Raw genomic sequence first — 17,632 nt, forward strand, 5'->3', positions numbered from 1 at the left:
ATCATTTATCGGTACGGTATTCTCCATCGAATCGTGACGGATAACGGGAGACAATTCTCCAACAATTTGATGGACAGGTTGTGTGAAAAATTCAAATTCAAACAGTACAAGTCATCCATGTATAACGCCGCCGCAAATAGGTTGGCTGAGGCATTTAACAAGACATTGTGCAACTTGCTAAAGAAAATTGTTTCCAAGTCAAAGAGAGATTGGCAAGATAAGATCGGTGAAGCGTTGTGAGCTTATCGCACCACTCACTGTACCCCTACAGGAGTCACCTCGTACTCTCTCGTTTATGGGGTAGAAGCTGTCCTTCCTTTGGAAGGAGAAATTCCATCGCTAAGAATGGCGGTACAAGAAGGGCTGACTATAGAGGACAACGCCAAACTGCGGATCCAAGAGTTGGAAGCACTGGATGAAGAACGATTAAAAGCTCAACAAGCGTTGGAATGTCACCAGACGCGAATGTCTAAAGCCTTCGATAAGCATGTAAAGCCTCGGTCCTTTCAAGTCGGTGATCTAGTGCTCGCCGTAAGGAGACCAATTATCACGACAAGACATACATGGAATAAGTTTACTCCTAAATGGGATGGGCCCTACGTCGTCAAAGAAGTCTACACAACCGGAGCGTACAAGATAGTTGATCAAGATGGGCTAAGAATTGACCCAATCAATGACAAGTTTCTCAAGAAGTTTTACACTTAATAAATGTTAAAAAAAAAATTGTACGAACTACATTACGACTTAATCCCTGTCATTATAAAAGGTACGTAGGCAACTTAAAGAAACTTAAGTTCAATCACACATAAAAAATAAAAAAAAAACCTTTGTACGAACTACGTTATGACTTAATCCCTATCATTATAAAGGGTACGTAAGAAGTTTAAAAGAATTTAAGTTCAGTCACGTGATAAAAAAATATATATATGTGCATGTACATGAGTCCAATGAGAGATAAGAAAATAGGAGAAGCAAAATTTTAAATGAGGAAATAACAAAAAAAAACTTTCATATAAGAGACTTCAGTGCTACAATAGTCGACTCCATTAGTTTTTTTTTAAAAAAAAAACTCCAACGCCACTTCCTACTGAGGAACGCCCAGTCCAATAGGAAAAAACACGTCAAGTCAGGGTACCAAGTTGTAGCTCCCCAGCTCCTGTTGCATGGCTTTTAACACATGACTTATGGCACCCAAAGCTTTGACGTCCTTGTCAGAAAGGATTGAGGTGGTCTCGAGCTCGTTTATCACCCCTCGCATCTTCGAGGCCTCAAGCTTATGCCGAGTCAAAAGGCCTTCGCTCTCGAAAATCAACTGCGATATTTCGGCCCGTTCAACCCTGATGATCTCCAACTTGGCTAACAATTTCTCTTCTTTTTGTAAGGCCTGATAGTCGGTTCAAGGAACGCTTTTCGTTTAGCAAAAGCACTACTCTCATCGTACAGTATCTTCTCCATATCAGATTTGGCCTCCTTCCAACTTGTCTGAGTCAACTAAGAGGAATATGATAACTGAAACTGATTATATTTCTCCACGTTTCGGAAGTACTCATCTACAAGTTTTATGAAGGAGGTTTGCACCATAAATGTCGGAAATGGCTTAGAATATCTCATGCGTTTCTTTCTCCAGACTAAGAACCTTCTCGAAAGAAGTACGCATGATCTTCTTGTGCATAGTCTCCCACATGGCTGAGGCTGCATGACGTCGGATGTCGGAAACCATAGTGGCAGCACAAAATTCAGAAATCTCGGGAACGGTCGGAGGTGGTGCCCTATTTGCTCGCTCGGGAGCTTACTGTCGCTTAGACTTGCCAAGACCCTTGACGCTTCTCCGGGTTGGAGAACCCTTCCTACCACAGGCGCCAAGGGGTAACTAGTTTCCTTGGCTACTAAATCTGATGTTTCAATGTTCCCAACAACCACCGCCTCATTGACACGAGGGACGTATCTGGGGATAGCACGCGCTTGACAGGACTTGGGCACGGGATCCTCTAGAAGCGCTTCAGAGGTACCAACTCCCTCAACGACTGAGTCAACGACAAAAGGGCCCATTAAAGATTCTTTACTTCATGATGCTTCAAGTCCTTGGAAAGAAAGGTTCAGAGGCGACTACAAAAAAAGAAGGAGACTGAATGTAAACTGTGCAAAAAAAATGACGTACTAATGAGTTGAGAGCGTTAGGAGCCATCGGATCATTCTGAGCCTGCTAAAAAAAATTGGCATCTGATGCCCTGTGTTTTTTGGAGCATCGCTTCCAATAGTGGTCACCAGTACTACTTTTACTGTCCTTCTCAATCAGTTTGGACGCGTTTTTTTATGCGATCATTGCCGCCTCTTCAGCCAGGCGAAGCTGCTTCCCTCCATGGTTGGTTCCTTTACCTTTGTGTAGTCTTGGTGATGCTGGAGAAAGGATAGCATTGATCACTAACAGATGACGATTCTCTTCAAAGTAGTTCCCGTGCTTCATTAACCACCAATCCTTAAATCGTGGGGTAACATGGGTGTGCGGATCCAATGTACAGGCCGGCAGGAATACCTGAGACGAGGGCCATTGTCTCATACACGCTCTCTAGTAATATAAAGCATTTTTTGGCGTAACGGCGGGAGTTATTCCCCCTATATCATTCGAAATGTCCTGATGGAAGCCAAATTATTGACCGAAGCGAAAGGGATTATATGACTCTATTATTCGGACATCCCCACACTGGGAGGATAAGTAACTTGTTTACATGGTGGAAAAATAACTGGACTTCGGGAGAGGCAGGTCTCTACAATCAGTTAGGCGTTCATGCCTGCTCTTGTTGTGAATGCTTACATGCCACTGAATACTTGCGCCGTTATGGATCAATTTCTGTGCCTCGTACTCGTTAAAGTAAATCGAGCTACCTTCGACAGAAAAGTGGGCCATCTTAGAACCTCGAACATCTGCAGGAACAACCCTAGGCCATAATAGATGTTGGCCAGGACTGGAACAGCTAGACTATAAACGTTCCGTGAGCCATCAAGCAAGCCATTTTAAAGACCCTGGGGCGAAGATAACCTCCCTTCTGGGGAAATACAAAAAGACATAACCAACAGGATAAAAAGGCGGCCAGATAGATCTTGTCCTTTAACTCGTCTCCTACCTCTAGCTCCGCGAATAGCATGTTCTCTCTGCTCGACCAATCTCGAAACGTGATCTACGTACCGTCAGGATTTTGCATGGACCGAGACCGAGAGGCTTTCTTTTGCTTCCGTGTAATGAGCTTGTCATATTTGCGAGCCCCCAAGAACCAAAAAGAGATCCATGAGTTGATAGACACTGAGGAATCATGTTTCGTAGGAGTCATGCGTTTTTCTCTCTGCGAGCACACTATAAAAAAATACTCCCAAAAAAGGTGTTCACACATTTTCGGCAAATACTTCTCTTTGTCACGATGACCAGTTAGCTCTTTGAGGGAGGGAATCACTTCTTCGTAAAAGCTTCCTTTGATCGGAAGGCCCCTGAACAACCAAAGGTCCCATAAGGAAATTGACGCTTCGCCCGCCGTAGTATGAAGAGTGTTGGTTGAAGGGCACCAGGCTTCACAGAAAGCTCGAACTATATCATATGTGTATAGGGAGGCCATCACTACGTCAAGACAATTAATGTCACGAAGGAATCGCTTGTTTCGACCTACTACAACCTTAAGCCACTTCCAGTAACAGTCAACGAAGCCGAATTCTTCAGGGACTTTTGTCCCAATGCTCTAGTGGACCTGACCCTCAATTATGCGACGTCCGAGAGTTAGCACTCGATCTGGGTTAGGGGTTTCCTCATGAATAGAAGATCACATGATCCATGCACGCTCTCCTCAGATCATGGGTACTTCCATCGATAATTTGGAAAGGATCATGTTTGTCATTTAAACTCGGCCAGCGATCAGCGAAAAGACCGGCTAACGATTTTGCCACAGGAAGGTTGAGTCCTTTCTTCATGGGCCGACTCCGATTTTTAAGAATCACGAGGTGCCTCTCATTAGATGAGACGTGCTCGGCGAAGTAAGCCATTGTTCTGTAAAAAAAAAAAAAAAAGTCACAAGGGAATGAGCTTCAACCATAGGGTTCAAAAAAAAAAAAAAAAAGAAAAAGAAGAGAAAAACAATCAGATTATTCCTAGGGCAATCGAGATGCTCCCATGAAAATCAAGATATGCGAACTGCTACAAGTTAGACCTTACCGGGATCCTCCCTAGGGTGAATGCATAGGAGAGTATTAAGCCTTGCAGGGCCCCTCCCATGACAATCAAGATATGCGAACGGTGCTACAAGGTAGACCTTATCGGGATCCTCCCTAGAGTGAATGCATGGGAGAGTTGTAACCCTTGCAAGGCCCCTCTCATAACGATCAAGTTATGCTAACAGTACTACAAGGTAGACCTTATGGGAATCCTCCCTAGGGTGAAAGCATGAGCGAGTTGTAAGCCTTACAGGGCCCCTCCAATGACGATCAAGATATGCGAACGGTGCTACAAGGTAGACCTTATAATGACTCGAACCCCTAGGACTTACGTTAGGCCGTTACTAAAATAAATGCATGCATAGGATTAAAAACGACGCTCCGTTATGTTGAAATAAATGCTAAATAGATAAGGGAAGTTCAAAAGCCATTTACTAAATGCAATTTTAAAAATAATAATAGGGTACCCATAATTCGTAAAAACTATTAAAAGTATATAAAAGAAACAATCCTTAATAATAAGTTTCAAACAGTAAAACTAAACATTAAGGAAAAAAAATAAGGACTCTAAATTTCATGATGTGGAAGCGTAAAAACTAGTACCAGTGGCACGATCATGGATTCCGCTGCGCCATTGCCGGTACATCTTTACTCTTACCTGAAATATAAACATAAGAAAGAATGAATATGAAATACTCAGTAAGTAACCCCACCACTAGGGTCAGGCTAGGCATCTATGTCCTTTAGATACCCACCTATGACACATATACACATGAAACAGGTAAGAGACTGAGTCATATCCTACTGTAGTTAAGTATGCCCACTACCTCTAGTGAATCCCATAGGAAACACAAACTGGTGAATCCCAAAGGAAACACAAAACTGGTGAATCCCGAAGGAAACACAAACTAGTGAATTCCGAAGGAAACACAAAACTAGTGAATCCCGAAGGAAACACAAAACTGGTGAGCATCTAACTAATCAGTAAGAACATTCACACAGTCTCAATATTCAAAAATCAACACCGTACGAATCTATGACATACATGTAATCCTCGATACCATGGCTCTACCCCATACACATAATCCTCAACAACATATTCTACAACATTCATGTATACCTTAACATCATAGTTTCACAACATACAAGTAGGCCTTAACACCAGCAGATCAGATACCAACATATGGAAATACATACCACCTCATATTAACAATCAAGTGCCTAGGTGTATATTTAAACAAATCAGAATTCGTGCCAGAACATACTTTGATTCAGGTCATACTATCAATCAACATGCTAACATTTACAATAACATACACTCATCATGCTAGCATACAACTAAAGCCTAGCCTGTGGACAGTCCCAGTGGTAAGATTACTTACCTTAATCGAAATTCCAAAGATAAACTCAGACAACCAAACGATGGCCGCGGTTTGAAAAAATGACCCTAACATATGAATACAACCATTAAGTTTCAGTCCAAAAATAATTGCGACATCTCAGATTCACAACCACAATACCCAAAAGTTTACCCAAGGAACTCGATTAACAACCACTCAAAAATCTCCTTCCAACAAATTTTAACTCCCAATGGACGACGACTTAGAACCTTAAAGATATAAGGGTTAAGTCAAACTTAATTTAGTAATCAAAGCGTGCCCACAAACCAACAATAAGGACTATATCTCTTACCAAAACTCTTGTCGAACGATCTCGAACCCGCTGGACAGCCACTCTAACAGTTTCCTAGATTCAAATCAAAGGCCAAAAATAATTCGAATAAGTTAACCTTCATTTCAAACTTAATGGGGGCCCAAACTTCCACCCAAAACTTCACAAAGGGCTTACCTAAAACTGCCAGATCCAGTGAAACCCAAAGATGACGGCGGTGGCAGACGACAGCGGGGCGACGGACGTGCAGATCCGGTGGCTGGGCTCGGACCTGGGCAGAAACGACACGGGGCGGTGGTCCAAAACGGGAGCGGCGGCGGTCCGATTCGTGCGGCGAAGGGAGGCGCGATGGTCGACTCGTGCAGCGAAGGGACAGTGCAGGTGCAACGGTCGTCTCGTGCGGCGAAGGAAGGGTACAGATGCAGCGGTCGACTCGTGCAGTGAGGGGGGTGCTCGAGCGAGAGAGGTTTGCGTAAGGGAGAAGGGTAGGTGTGCTTCTTTTTATTTTAAAATAATAATAATAATAGTAATAATAATAATAATAATAAAAAAAAGGAAAATAGTATAATTATAATTAAATCATTTCCTTATTCCACTTTATACTATTTAATTCCTTTCCTTTTCCAAAGAAAAATTAATTCCTGACATAAATTTTTCAAATTGAATTTGAAAATTGAATAATTTGAGTAATTTCCATGCCAACACTTAAATCTTTACATTTATACTTCAAATTCAAAATTCCAAACATGCTCTCCGACTAAGGACAATTATTGAATTTCCAACTAATAAAATTACTGAAAGATTACATTATTAATAAAAAATAAATAAAAAAAGGTATGGGATGTTACATTCTTCTCCCCTCAAAGAACTTTCGTCCTTGAACGTTCATCCTTGAAAAAGCTCCGGGTACTGGGCCTTCATCTCATCCTCTCGCTCCCAGGTGGCTTCTCTGAACTGGTGGTTCTGCCACAGGACTTTCACAAAAGCAATTTCCCGGCGGCGCAATATCTTTACTTCTCTGGCAAGGATCTCTATGGGCTTCTCCTAGTAGATCAAGTTATCATTCAACTGCAAGGGCTTGTAGCCAACTACGTGGGATGGGTCTGTCACATACTTCCTTAGCATCGAAACATGGAAGACATTATGAACTGAAGACAATGCTGAGGGCAAAACCAAACGGTAAGCTACAGGGCCAACTCGTTCCAGGACCTTGTAAGGTCCAATGAATCTCGGACTCAACTTTCCCTTTCTGCCAAACCTCAGAATACCTTTCATGGGTGCCACCTTTAAGAACACTTTCACCCCAGTCTCAAATTCCAGGTCCTTACGTCTTACATCGGCGTAGCTCTTCTGTCCACTCTGGACTGTCTGCATACGAGCCCTGATCTTCTGTATTGCCTCATTCGTGTTCTGCACCAATTCAGGTCCTAACAATCTCCTCTCTCCTACCTCATCCCAACACACAGGGGACCTCCAACTCTTCCCATATAGGGTCTCAAAGGGTGACATCCCAATAGTGGACTGGTAGCTGTTATTATAAGCAAACTTCATTAAGTGCAAGTGAGCATCCCTGCTTCCTGAAAACTCTATGGCACAGGCACGCAACATATCTTCCAGTATCTGATTCAATCTCTCTCTCTGCCCATCAGTCTGAGGGTGGAATGTTGTACTGAAGTCTAACTGGGTTCTCAAAGCTGCTGGAGACTTTTCCAGAAGTTAGACATGAAACGAGGGTCTCTATCAGACATAATGGACACGGGCGCTCCATGCAATCTTACCACCTCATTCATGTATATCTAAACCCACTATTCACTGAAAAGGTGGGCTTTCTAGGTATGAAATGTGCTAACTTTGTAAGTTTGTCTACAACGAACCATATCACAGTGAAACCTTTGACTGTTCGAGGCAACCTCACGATGAAGTCCATAGACACATGCTCCCACTTCCATTCTGGTACATTCAATGGCTGTAACAAGCTTGCTGGCTTCTACCTCGAGGCCTTTACCTGCTAGCACACCAAACACTTATTGACGAACTCTGCAACCTCTCTTTTCATATCATTCCACCAATAGTAACGCTTCAGATCCTGATACATCTTGGTGTTGTCGGGGTGAATCGAAAATAGGGAACTATGAGCCTCTGACAATAACTCATCCTTAATGTCACTAATCGCTGGCACACACATACGCCCTTGATAAAGGAGGCCACCTTCTACTAAAACTGAGAATTCGCTATCCTGGCCTGACTCCACTCTACGAACTCTCTCTTACAGATACGGGTCGTCTCGCTGCACATCAATAATCTTCTGCCTTAGGCTTAGTTGCACCGACAACTGTGCTAATTGTGCTGTGACCTTTCCCACAACTATTGCAATCTCTGCCCTCTCCAATTCCCTGTATAAGTGAGCCTGTCTGGTAACGAGAGCTACTGAATGGGCCACCTTTCTACTTAAAGCATCTGCCACTACGTTTGCTTTTCCCGGGTGGTACAAAATTTCACAGTCATAATCCTTTACTAGTTCCAACCACCTTCTTTGCCTCATGTTTAACTCCTTCTGAGTGAAAAAGTACTTTAAACTCTTGTGGTCGGTGAAGATTTGTATCTTCTCTCCATACAAGTAATGTCTCCAGATCTTGAGAGCAAAAATCACCGCTGCTAACTCCAAATCATGCGTGGGATAGTTCTGTTCATGCTTCTTCAGCTGACGTGAAGCGTAAGCAACTACTCTCCCCTGCTGCATCAATACGCACCCCAACCCCTTCTTGGATGCATCACTGTAAATGACGAAACCACCTGATCCAAAGAACTGGGGCTGAAACCAGTCTCTGCTTGAGGTCCTGGAAAATGTTTTCACAAGCCTTATACCAAACAAATGCTGCTCCCTTCCGGGTCAACTTAGTTAATAAGGCGGCTATGCGAGAGAAGCTCTTTACAAATCGTCTGTAGTAGCCTGCTAACCCCAGGAAACTGCGCACCTCACTAACCGTGGTTGGGCGAGCCCAACCCGTAACTGCCTCCACCTTTGCAGGATCCACAGAGACACCTTCCTTGGATACCATATGCCCTAGAAAGGACACCTGCTTCAACCAACTGGGATGTTACAGACCTTATCAGGATCCTCCCTAGGGTGAAATCATGGGAGAGTTGTAAGCCTTGTAGGGCCCCTCCCATGATGATCAGATATGCGAACGGTGCTACAAGGTAGACCTTATCGGGATCCTCCCTAGGGTGAAAGCATGTGAGAGTTGTAAGCCTTGCAGGCCCTCTCTCATGAAGATCAGAATATGTGAATGGTGCTACAAGGTAGATCTTATCGGGATCCTCCCTAGGGTGAAAGCATGGGAGAGTTGTAAGCCTTACAGGGCCCTTCCCATGACGATCAGGATATGCAAACGGTGCTACAAGGTAAACCTTATCGCGATCTTCCCTAGGGTGAAAGCATGGGAGGGTTGTAAGCCTTGCAGGGCCCCTCCCATAACGATCAGGATATGCGGACAGTGCTACAAGGTAGACCTTATCGGGATCCTCCCTAGGGTGAAAGTATAGAAGAGTTGTAAGCTTTGCAGGGCCTCTCTCATGACGATTAGGATGCACAAACGACACTGCAAGATAGTCGGTGATTGAATGAGAGGGTCATAAGCCTTTACGGGTCCTCCATGACGATCAGGAAGCACGAACAGACATGCAGTAGATAGACCATACCAAGGTCATCCTTATGTGCACCAAAAATTCGATCACGCGGCTGGATATTTCTGCAACAAAAAAAATAGAGAAAAAAAAAGATTTTTTATTACAAAACCAAGCTTATGAGAGGAAAAACCCACCCTTCAAGATTATTGACGGGTGGGCTAGCAAAAAAAAAAACAGCAGTTGTACTCCCTTGAGTTGCGCTTTAACTCCTACAAAAGAGTAAGGGGGCAAGTTAGTAAACCTACGCCAAAAAAAAAAAAAAAAAAATTAAGGGGCCAAGTTAAAAAGAAAAAGAAAAAGAAAGAAATTTTCTTAAAAAAAAAAAAGAAAGAGAAAGAGAAAAAGTAAAAGAAGGAAAAAAAAAGAGAGAAAAGAGGGAAGTTTTCTTTCCTACCTTTGATTGCTTGGGAAGAAAATGCTGGAAGAAAAGGGGAAAAATAGAGAAAGGAAAGATTAGAAGAAGAGGAGAGGATGAAGATAATGGAGGGGTTTGGGGTCCTATTGATATTATTATTTGGGTCAAAGTCCAACTAAGCCCAAAAATAGGATGAATTTGACCCAAATGTCAAATCAGGCCTAAATCCAATTAATTGAGCCCAAAGGCCATGCCCATGAACCAACCAAGCCCAAACCCATAGGCTAACCAGGCCTAAGCCCATGAAGCCCATCAGAGAGCCTTATAAATAGAGGGCACTCTTCTCAGAGGAGGATTTTCTACATTCAGAGAGCCCAAAAAATTCATCAAGAAGCAAAAGACTCCCAAGACTCCTACCGTTCGGTGCTTTTCTTCTTCAAGTCAAGCACATTCACCCAACTGAGAGGGAATCAGAGGATAAGTATTAGAGATCGAACCACATCGCATCAAATCAACTTCAACATCAACACCGACTCAAGTTCAACTCCACAAAACGTGTTTCTCAGGAAACCTCGTGTGAACAATTGGGTATGCCTAGATACTCTCATTCCATTGATTTAATTGTGTATAACATGCTAAAATGCTTTGATGTGACTCTATTGATATAATCATATTATATGTAGGTTCGAGTTGTATTCTAAAAATTTTAAATACACCAAGTTTAGTATTTGAATATCAATCTATATCACATTTGAGGTAATGTTTTATGTTCTAGTAATATGTTGAGATCATGTATTTGCTTTATTTTTTTTTCTATAAGAGAGATTTTGGTTGAGAGGGGAAAAAGTATAAGCAACTGCTGCTACAAAATACTGAAGCTAAGAGAACATGCATATATTATATACTTCATTTATTCCCTTTTCTTTGAACATTTTATCCTTATACAGATTGGGCTGCATATTCTAAGTTATTTCTGCAAAAAGGTTGAATGTAATAGAATGTAAGCCAAAAGAAGGTTGAATGGAAAATAGCAGTGGTGAAGGTGATCAAGCATCCACAAACCAAGGTACTTCTCCATCACTCTTTTTCCTTCTCTTTGCTAAGCTCCTCATTTTAGTGCTTTACTTGAAATATGATGAAAACTTGTTGTATAAGACATTTGCAATTACTATGATTTTCTTAAACCCCAGCATGGGCATATTTGTTCAAGCATGAGTTGTTGACATGTTCTCTTGTATGTAGTTGATTTGAAATTGGTTACTTTTTTGGGGGTTTGGAAGTTCTTCCTTCTTTCTCTGTCAAAGTTTTATTTTTATTCATCATTTGGTACTTCTATTGTGTTGGGTGATGCAGAATTTGTGTTATATATAGTTTTGTTGCATTTACTAGTCTTCTATCTCTGGTGATTGGCCATAATGCTATGCTTTTTTCATTTTTGCTCTTCCTCCTATTTAGTCTGTTGGATTCATTTACATGCAGTATAATTATATCTTTTTTAAAGTTGTAATTTAAACTCTACTGATTTGATGTTATTTTGTTTAGAACCATATCGAGAAAGCATCTAAAATAGAAGGTATCCCTTCCTAATTGTATTTTTTGTTATAACGTTTTTCAATTTCTCAGTGAAGTTGATAACATTGTCTTGTTTTGTTATAATGTTTGGTTGGTGGGTTTTGTTTATTTATCTTGGAAAAGACATTAGGCATCTTTTAGCGAATTACATATTCATTGAGAAGCGTGGGTTTTCACTTCTTCTTCCTTTTCCTCTTCCTACCACTATTTTCCTTCCTTCCAGGAGCTTAGTTGTAACGACCTAACCCCCTAGGACTTAAGTTAGGCCGTTACTAAATACATGCATGCATGGAACTCAAAACGACACTCTGTTATGACGAAATAAATATTGATTAAATAAGGTAAGTTCAAAAGACTTTCATTAAATTCAAATATTAAAACAATAGTAGGGTACTCAGAAATCATAAAGGATAGTAAATAAGTCTGAAAAACGATTCTTAAACGTAAATTTTAAACATCAAAACTAAAAGTTAAGAGAAACATGAAAAGAACTTTAAATTTCATGATGCGGAAGCGTAAAAACTAGTCCCTAATGGCTCGATCACGAATTCCGCTTGTCCATTGCCAGTGCATCTCTACCTTTACTTGAAACAACAACATCAGAAAGAAACAAACTCCAACTTCACTGAACAACACCTCAATACCTTCACAAACTTGAATCCAAAGTTGAAACACAATGGGTATCAACCAATTGATGCCAAAAGTAAATGAGTATTCAAGAATCAACCGAAAACAAACCCAAACAGTAGTAATCTTACCCAAATCGATAGATCCAGTGACGACAAAAGCGAACAACGCTTGAGCAGTGGTGGACAAAGGTCATGAAGAAGAAACTGACGCAACAGCTTTGGGCGGCGTCGGACGGGCTCACGAACGTGAGGAAGAAAAGGGGGTGAGGTTTGACTTTTTATAAAAAAAACAATAAAAATAATAATAAAAGAAAAAAGAAAATAAATATAATTACATTTAATTCCTTTCCGTTTTATAATATTAAATTCCTTTCCGTTTCAAAAGAAAATTAATTCCTACCACTAATTTCCAATTTGAATAATTTCACGCCAACAATTAAATTCCCGCACTTACACTTGAAGTTCAAAATTTAAAAAATGTCCTCTAACTAATAACAATTACTGAAATTCCAAATAATAAAGTTACTGAAATTACATTATTACTAAAAAATGTGCGGGGTGTTACATTCTTCCCTCCTCAAAAAACTTTCGTCCTCGAAAGTTCATTCTTGAAAAAAAAAACTCCGGGGATGTTACATTAGTTATCTTTAATTCCCACACATACTATTCTCAGACATTGTTTTTCCATATACAACCAAACATAGTCATCCTTGATTCCTAGTAATTTTATTCTCAGATATATACTTTCCAGACATCCTTAATTCTTGGGCATTGAGAAAACCTCAATCCAAACGACTCCTAAATGAGTGTTTGGTGTGTCATTAGAGGAAAAAAAAAAAGAGAGTTTTTAAGGAAGCACTTATTTTATGAACACATCTGAATGAAAATTAATAAAATGCTTCTTCAAATACTTTTTTTTATCTGTTTTTAGATTTAGAATTTATCAACTACATGCAGTGTCAATCTTCTTGACGAGATCATTGAGGATGCTTAAAGCAACAAGTTACTTAATAACTTTGTATAGATAAATTTCATATTGAAAATTCTAAATATGGTAATGCTCAATGGTCTGGATTATTTGCACAACATAACCTTTACTATATTCCTTTAGCTTTCTTGGTTCAGCTCATTTATTAGGTTAAATGAAACCACTTTATTTTGGTATGTCATTGTCATTTGGATCATTTTTAGCCATCTGCCGGAGAGAATTTGTTATTTGAATAGGTGTCAAAGTAAAAAAATTTTGGTTATGTTGTATAGTGATGTCATGCTGCCGAAATTTTTCTAAAGCATAAGAGTTAGTAAAGTTAGTTACAGGTTAAAAAATGGTAATGTTCCCTAGTTCTTAAGCTTTTTAATTTCATGTATAGAAAGTTTTACTTTTAAGATACTTCACAAAGTGTTATCTTCATTTTCTTGTTGCGGGTATTTTTAGGATCTTTGGGTTTGAAAGTGCATGATAAATGAATCAACTATGATGCATTTTTCAATTCTTTATTACGTTCCTTCCTTTATGACAAATGTATTGAATTCAACTTTATTAGTGGCTGTTAGATTGTTTGGTCAAATTGATACGACAATCTGTGGACGATTTTATTTCCTTTGCTATCTAGTATTATTTCCTTCTTCCAATAAGTTAGTTAATTTTTATGTTTGTAGAAATCATAATATATAAAAGAAATTAAGATTTTATTTTGTATATGTACATGTAAGAGAAATATTATTGTTTAAACAAATATATGTTATTGATTTGCACGTGCTTAAGCAGAAAATGTATATGTATTTCTTGTTAATTTCCGTTTTTATCTCTTCGATCGACATTAAAAATGGATTGGACATTTAAAAAAATGAGGCATTAAAAAATATATCGGATAATTATTAAAAATTGGTAAATAACCAATATAGAAGATGGTGTGCAATGTCGGTTTCAACTGACATTGAAGATAGTGTACAATGTCGATTTTCAACCGATATTAAAAAATATTGGCATTGAAATTTCAGTCAGCTATAATATCGATTTAAAACTAACATTAAAGACAATAAACATTAAAGACCTTTTATAACATGATCTTCGATGGTGATTTTTAACCGACATTGTACCCCTATAATGTCAGTTCTAAACCGACATTAAAGCCTAGTTTTGTAGTAGTGTTATGACAAGGAAACCTAGACAAATAGATCAAACAACCCTGATGATCAATCTTCTCAATGGATATTTTAAGTGAATTTAGTATGCAAATCTAAACACGAGCTATGTAAAGAAAGTTGTTCATGACCTTATGCTCAAAAGACTTTTTTTTATGTAAATGAATTTTTCGTATAATGGATTCTGTTATGTAATTGAAGTTGCTATATAATGGACTCTTTTATGTAATTGAATTTGTCATGTAATGTATTTTGTTATGTAAATGAATTTGTCATGTAATGGATTTTGTTATGTAATGGATTTTGTTATGGAATTGACTATATTAATATGTGTTTATACTCTTTCCGTGTTTGTGCATCATGGATCCTAGTCATTCTAATCCTATGCAACTATATCAATAAAATACCCATCGTTCACAATCGATATGAGATCGCCGTTCTACTGTAGTTTTGGGCTATGGGAAAAGGGAGGCATCTGCACAACGTACTATCCCGTTTGATCCATATATTATGCCTCAAGTACAATAAGCTAGTTTTTTAGAGTTACACAAATTGAATGTATCCAACTGGATGGGCACCTCATTCCTGCTTTAGTAGAGTGTTGGAGACCAGAAACCCACATATTTCACATGCCTGTAAGTCTTGAAGCCAAGTAAATCAAGTAAGTCTTCATGAAACTCCTCATCAATCCGGTCACGAACACTTCGTATGAAACTCGATCTCCAAAAATGCAACAACTCAATTTGGGCATCACCACAAGTAAACCTTTTGTATTCTCCTTAAGGTTTGAGAATAACAAAGAGAGTTGTGGGCTTCTATGATTTTTTAGTGGTGAGGAATTTTTTTATAGGAGCAATTATTTTTTAGGAAGCTTTTCACACACAGAGAGCTTCTGTGATCTTGGGAGAGAAAAATAGCGGGAGGGAGTTATACTCCCTCCTAAATTAAATTAAAAAAATGTAATTAATTTATATATATATATAACCAACCTATCATTTAATATATTAAACTATATGTTATATCGAATATAACACATAACCTATAGTTTTTATATTTGATCAAATACAATATAATCTATAGTTTGAATTCTCGCAATCATTTATGGTATGTAATATAAATCACATTTATACTAAATTTAATTATATGTATCTAATCCATACAATTAATATTCGAATCCTATCCAGATATTTAATTCCTCTCAAAATAAACTTGATATGATAATGTATCAAATACATTATATTAATTATATTACATATAATTAATTTAAATTAATTATATCATATATAATTAATTCTCTCAGTTAATTTGTACAATTTAAATTAATCCAAATTAATTCTCAATAATCTTAAGTGAGTTACAGAGGGGACCTTATGGACCTGTAATTAAATTAAAGCTCCAATGATACTTGAACAATCAATTAAACTCCTTTAATTAAATTACTCAACATCCATTAACTGTCGGTCACTCCACTAAAGACTGGCAGCCGCAATCTTTGCACTACAGATATATTTCTGTGTCCGTCGGATATAACCAGTCAACAGTGCGATGACCCTTCACAAATTGCTTATAAGTACAACTAGGTCAAAATTACCGTTTTGCTACTGTAGTTACATCTAACTCCTTAAATACCATTGATCCATCTAATAAACAATAAGTCATAATCCAATTATGACCAAATCCCGCTCGGGTCAAGAGAGGGTGTGGCACCACATTGTTCAAGCCCTGGAATCAGCCCCTAAAGGAGCAATTTTTCTACTTCCTCGACATTACAGAATGAGTGAATTCTATCTTCTATAGCTATGTTCTCAACTCCTCAATCAGACAAATCTCTAAAATGGTAGGCATATTGAGTTGGCGATCTGACCACTCTCACCCATGTAAACTAAACGACCGCCTTCATAAGTAGGAGTTCACAACTCATTCAGGATTCAAAACATGTCACCTATGGTCATCTTGGTGAAATGTAAGTCTCTATTATTAACGATGTTATATAATGTGACTATTCATTTCGTGGTCCGATCTTATATAAACCCTTTTATATAGAACACCTCTGCTCACATGTCTCTACATGAATGATCAGGATTAAATGATTTGTAGAACTTTACAACAATTGTAACGTCTACAAAGTGGGTCATATTCGTATTGTCACCAAGGTAAGGTACTCAGCCTTATCCATCTACTACATACCACTTAGGTTATCACTTAAACATGATCCACCTGTATGTTTTTACACACATGTTTAAGCTATACAAGATAACCTTGGATGTTAGTTTATTGATTTTGTGGGATAATGCTACTAAATGTCGGATAAAATACCTCATATTTTATTAAATAAATAAACTGTTTGTACATTACAATTACAAACTTCAGGTCTTCTGAGATTTAGGGCATCAACCCCAACAAGTTCCATCCAACACTCTTCAAGTCTCTCAATTGATTCAGAATTTGAGCAATAAAGTGACTCAAACTCTAAAATTCAATTCTAGCTTCGAATCCGAAATGGAAACTATTCTCAAACTCTGAAATTCAATTCTAGCTTTGAATCCGGAATGGAAACTATCCTACTAAAAACTTAAGGATTCTTGATGACAAAAGGAGGATTCCTGCACAATCTCATAAGATTTTTTTAGAAGGCTCCTTAACGAATTCTTCTAAAGAAAAACCTAAAATGGAGGAAGAGGCATGAATTGATACGGAGTTTGGCAAGGCATCTCCCAAGGAGGATAATAATCACGTTTAGGACCACGTGAAACTTGTAATTTCCTAATAGCCAACTCTTGAACAAGAGAGGTTAGTTGTGAAACTTGATTTTTAAGCTCATTTAATTCTCTTACCTCTTGTTCTCTACGTTAAGCCACTTGTTTCACACGAAGCACATAGTAAATGTTCAAATCGTCTGCCATGAGAAAACAAGTAGACACAATAAAAAGAAAAATATTTTTGGGGTTTTTAAAGTTTAAAGTCAAATCCAACTAAGAGATTAATGACTTGCCTCCCAGACAATGACGCCATTTTGTTTGGATCCAAAATAGTTGTCATTAATTCGACTCCAAAACGAAACAAAAATATTTTTTGTAAATCATTGAAACCTACTTCTTATACTAACAAGGTAGCATAAGTGTCAAGCACAGGGTCGAACCATAGAGCGGCCAAGAATTAAATCTATTCTAAGCTAAATTTGACTGTGGAAAGCATTAAAAACATGGATTTTGGTTTGTTTGATAGAATGGAAAATATTCAAGAAATTAAATTGCAAAGGATAAATGTAAACTAGGATTAGTCTATATAGTTTCTAGAGCCATTCAATGCAATTTCTATCCTTGACTTCTGTAACTTAAACATGCAACTGATTCATGCGTCCACAATAACTCACTAT

General features: G+C 38.5%; 1 protein-coding gene across 1 annotated transcript; it reads left to right on the top strand.

Moving 5' to 3' along the window:
- Positions 1–345: 345 nt before the first annotated feature.
- Positions 346–705, top strand: LOC150035346 (uncharacterized). Its single transcript, XM_090314759.1, has one exon. It carries the CDS (start codon positions 346–348, stop codon positions 703–705), a length of 360 nt encoding a protein of 119 aa, XP_090170885.1.
- Positions 706–17,632: the final 16,927 nt, after the last annotated feature.

Source organism: Benincasa hispida, chromosome 6 (genome assembly GCF_027475165.1).
Source record: "Benincasa hispida cultivar pf3 chromosome 6, pf3_genome.v1.1, whole genome shotgun sequence".
Taxonomy (NCBI): domain Eukaryota; kingdom Viridiplantae; phylum Streptophyta; class Magnoliopsida; order Cucurbitales; family Cucurbitaceae; genus Benincasa; species Benincasa hispida.